Source organism: Papaver somniferum, chromosome 2, assembly GCF_003573695.1.
Source record: "Papaver somniferum cultivar HN1 chromosome 2, ASM357369v1, whole genome shotgun sequence".
NCBI lineage: Eukaryota > Viridiplantae > Streptophyta > Magnoliopsida > Ranunculales > Papaveraceae > Papaver > Papaver somniferum.
Window position 1 is genome coordinate 217,488,616 of NC_039359.1, and position 4,343 is coordinate 217,492,958.

General features: G+C 41.7%; 1 protein-coding gene across 1 annotated transcript; it reads right to left on the reverse strand.

The window, feature by feature from the left end:
* Positions 1-1,606: 1,606 nt before the first annotated feature.
* Positions 1,607-4,138, reverse strand: LOC113350548 (subtilisin-like protease SBT1.4). The gene has a single exon (XM_026594700.1). The coding sequence runs from the start codon at positions 4,099-4,101 to the stop codon at positions 1,780-1,782; it is 2,322 nt and encodes a 773-aa protein (XP_026450485.1). The 5' UTR covers positions 4,102-4,138; the 3' UTR covers positions 1,607-1,779.
* Positions 4,139-4,343: the final 205 nt, after the last annotated feature.

Consider the following 4,343-nt stretch of genomic DNA (forward strand, 5'->3'; position numbering starts at 1 on the left):
CGAAGTTAAGAATTAGAAGTCGTTAATGGAGGGGAAGAATTATAGATAAAAGACCATCTGTTGGTGAAACCGTTAAAGAATGATGCTCTTCTGTTCTATAAATACATATACTTAGTGTTAGCCTATATTAACGGAAACTTAGTCAAATAAGGAAATCTGACGCTGCAGTCAAATTAAGAAATCCAAGGATCCGACGTCGTTAAATAATCTTTAAAATCATATTTTTATTAGGAATCCAAGGGATCGGACGGATGTCTATATAGGACATATAACCGATCGATCTCCATCGTGGGATGACGAAATCGATGGTCGGATTTGTAAGGCTAGGTATCACCCCGGCCTACGGTCGGGGTTCAACCTTTTTTCGATTTTTTGTTGTTGTTTTGGGCTTGCGACCCTAGTGTTTTCTGATCGTGTCAAATTAGTCGGGACTTACAGCCCTGGTCGTGGTCCCCTATGCAAATTCCAGTATTTTGTTGGTCGGGTCAAATTAGTCGGGGCCTACAGCCCCGGCCGTGGTCCCCTACGCAAATTCCAGTATTTTATTGGTCGTGTCAAATTAGCCGGGGCTGATGGCCCTGGCCGTAGTCCCCTACGCAAATTCTTGTATTTTGTTGGTCTGGGCAAATTAGTCGGGGAATGCAGCCCCGAACGTAATCCCCTACGCAAATTTCGGTATTTTTTTAGTCGGGCCAAATTAGCCGGGACTTGCATCCCCTGCCGTAGTCCCTACGCAAATTCCGGCCTACGGCTGGAGCTCAACCATTTTTGATTTCTTTTCTTTTTGTTGTTTGGTCCCTTACGCAAATTCTAGTGTTTTGTTTGTCGTGTCAAATTAGTCGGGGTTGTAGCGCAAATTCCGGTATTTTGTTGATGGGGTCAAATTAGTCGGGGCTTACAGTCCCGGCCGTGGTCCCCTACACAAATTCCAGCATTTTATTTGTCGGGTCAAATTAGATGTAGTCCCCTACGCAAATTCAGGTATTTTGTTAATGGGATCAAATTAGTCGAGGCCTACAACCCCGGCCGTAGTCATTTACGCGAATTTCAGTATTTTGTTGGTCGGTAGAATTTCAGTATTTTGTTGGTCCGTATCTGATCGACTATATATCCCAAATATTGATGCTCAATATCAATAGGATGCTTCAAAAAAAAAAAAAAGGATGAAAAAATTATCAATCCCGAGAAGAAAAGTCTAAGTCCAAATCTTAACCACGTTGCAAAAGGAAATTAATATTTTTTTCCTATTTGTACACCGCTCACAAAAAAAGAAAAACCAAACGAGTCCCACTCGTTTTTGTTTTGCGTTTTCACGCTTTACTTTTTTTTTTTGGTAGCCTAGACGTGTTAGGTCAGGTTAACTAATAAGGGCTCGTTACCTTGGTGGTCGGGCAGAGCCTATTTCAGAACCATATCTAACTTGAAATTAGCTTTGTTACGGGCCACGACATAATCTATGTCGTCCAAAATAATTAAATCTTCAAGAAATCGGACGGACGTCTATATAAGACATATAACCAATCGATCCGCATCGTAGGATGACAAAATCGATGGTCGGATTTGTAAGGCTACGCACATCACTTCTTTTTATAATATATATATATATATATATATATATATATATATGATATAAGAGAGCTGCAAACAAACTAAGTCAACACGAGTTGACTGGACTTGACAAACACCTAAACACTTACTAGCAAGTGATGACAGGATTTAAATCTCAGAAGAAACTGGATCCAATTTGATTACAACACACAAACTGTACTACTATATGTATTACAGTGTAGGAGGCCAGATTAATGCAATGGGACTCCTCACAACGTGTACGCTGTCTGTCCATTCAATTGAACCGAAGGAAACCCTGGTAATAGTAGAGTTTCTCTCAGCTGTACTCAAGCTTGTAAATGTAATTTCATAAGACAAACTTTGGTTAGGCGTGGTGAACACAAGTACGCTCGGTGAAACACTGATTTCAGCCGATCGTGGACTATTGACCTTTACTCTGTAAATCACATCTTCTGATTTTCCAACATTTGTAACCACTCTCTTGTGCTTGACAACTGAATTTGGTGGCTTAAAAACAACAGAGAATGACGGATAGTTCAGATCGCCAGGACCAGTAACTGACGTATGCGACCCGCAGTCGACTGTTCTATCCTGGATGAAACGCATAATTTGTGCCTGGTTGTACCCAATGGAGCAAAGGAATGCCTCGTAATCACTTGGCTGAATATCGTATACCAAACCAGGGTTTAAGGCTTTGTTAGGGTCAACGTGTCCTGCACCATGCATGAACGGTATTGAATTGTTTCCTGTTGACAGATCAGTAAATATTTTACCTGCATTGTCTAGATTATAGGCAGTAGTCATCAGAGCGGACTTGATTGCAGCCGAAGACCAGTCAGGATAAGCCCTTCGAAGCATCGCAGCCAATCCGCTGACATGAGGGCATGCCATAGAAGTACCAGATATTATGTTAAACTCCACGAGTCTTTTATCGACCTCAAGTGCTGTTGGACCAACAGCACCAGTCCAAGCAGCCAAGATATTAACACCGGGTGCGATAACGTCTGGTTTAAGTATCTCGGGTGTTATAAGGTTAGGTCCGCGGCTAGAAAATGCAGCGATTTTAGGAGCTGAAGGAGAGGATCCAGTCACTGTTCCCTCAAAATCGAACGACGCTGTAGGCTTTTGCTGTGTTCTGATGTACCTTTGAATCTCGACACCATCACTGTAAGTCACTGTTGTTCCGGGAATTAGATGTGAAACAACATCTAATCCTTCTCCGCGCTCTCGTAAATTTGCGATAATTATTCCAACACCACCAGCAATTTTGACTGCATTTCCTTTAGCAGCTCTTCCAATTCTACCACCATCAAAACAAAGAACAATCTTTCCTGCAGCTTCAGTGGAATTTAGTTCCCCTTCTCTGCAAAAAATGCTACCAGGAAAAAAAACTAGATCTATATTGGGTTTCTCGAGTGGCTTCCCTGAATATAATGATGCACCATTGACAACTCTCCCGTCGCCTAATATCACGTTACAAGGAAATTCTCTATCAACCGTAGATGCTCCAACGGTAAGAATCCATGGCGCAGCATTAGTAACCGTGAATGGTTCAGGACCCAAATTTCCTGCAGAGGCAGTAACTAACACTCCTTTCATCGCAGCACCAAATGTCCCAACGGCAATTGGATCATCATAATACGGTTGTTGCCCAGGGATACCGGGACCAACAGACAAAGAGATCACATCAACCCCATCTGCCACAGCTTGATCTATTCCACTAAGAATATCCGCATTAGAACATCCCGCACTCCAGCATATCTTGTAAGAAGCAATTCTTGCCTTGGTAGCTATTCCTTTTGCTTCTCCAACACCGTATTCAAACAATCCAGCATTCTTAACTACAGATCCAGCTGCGGTTGATGCCGTATGCGTACCATGTCCATCTGTATCTCTTGGCGATTTCAAGTCTTTGGCCTCGTTTAGCAGTCCACCGTCTTCAATTCCGTTGTAAAAAGCTCGAGCGCCAATTATCTTTTTGTTGCACAATGTGTTGGGGAAGTCAACGCCAGACTCACAAAAACCTTTCCATCTCTTTGGCACGGGATTAGTTATACCCGTGTCATTGAAACTTTGACGTTCCGGCCAGATTCCAGTATCAAGAACTCCAATAATGATGTCCTCACCATATTCTGAGTCAGGCCAGAGACCAGAGTTAGCACTGAGACCAAGAAAATGAGGACTGCGAGTAGTATGGAGTTGGTGAATTTCTTGAGGGAGGACTGCAAGGAATCCTGGTTGAAGACGGAGATGTGATGCTTGGGATGGAGTGAGTCTTGCAGCAAATCCATGAAAAACATTTTTATACGTGTAAATGATATTTTCACGTGGATCAGACGAAGAAAGATGTGCAGGAAGAGATTGAAGAGTTGAGGTATACCAATCATGGTGAGAAGGAAAAATGGACGGTTTTTCTAGTTTAGAAACATGAACGATGAATGTTTCCGGTTTTTCGTCAGAATATGCAGAAGAAAGTAGTATAGGTAGGATGATAAAAAAAGATCTGACAAATGAAGTAGTTGTCTTCGACATTGCTAATTCTTCATTGTCATGAATTTGATATCGATTTATCAATATCAATATATAGAAGGAATGCTCTTAAGTTTTAAATCAAATAAGGTCCCAGCACCAACCATATATATTCATTGCAGGGCAATAATGCACACAAATCATTAATTCATTTCAACCATATTACTTTCAAGATCCCAATTCCTGACTTGCCCAATCTTAAAACCAGTGCTTACGTTATATTCTCCGAGACATTCCTGTGTACC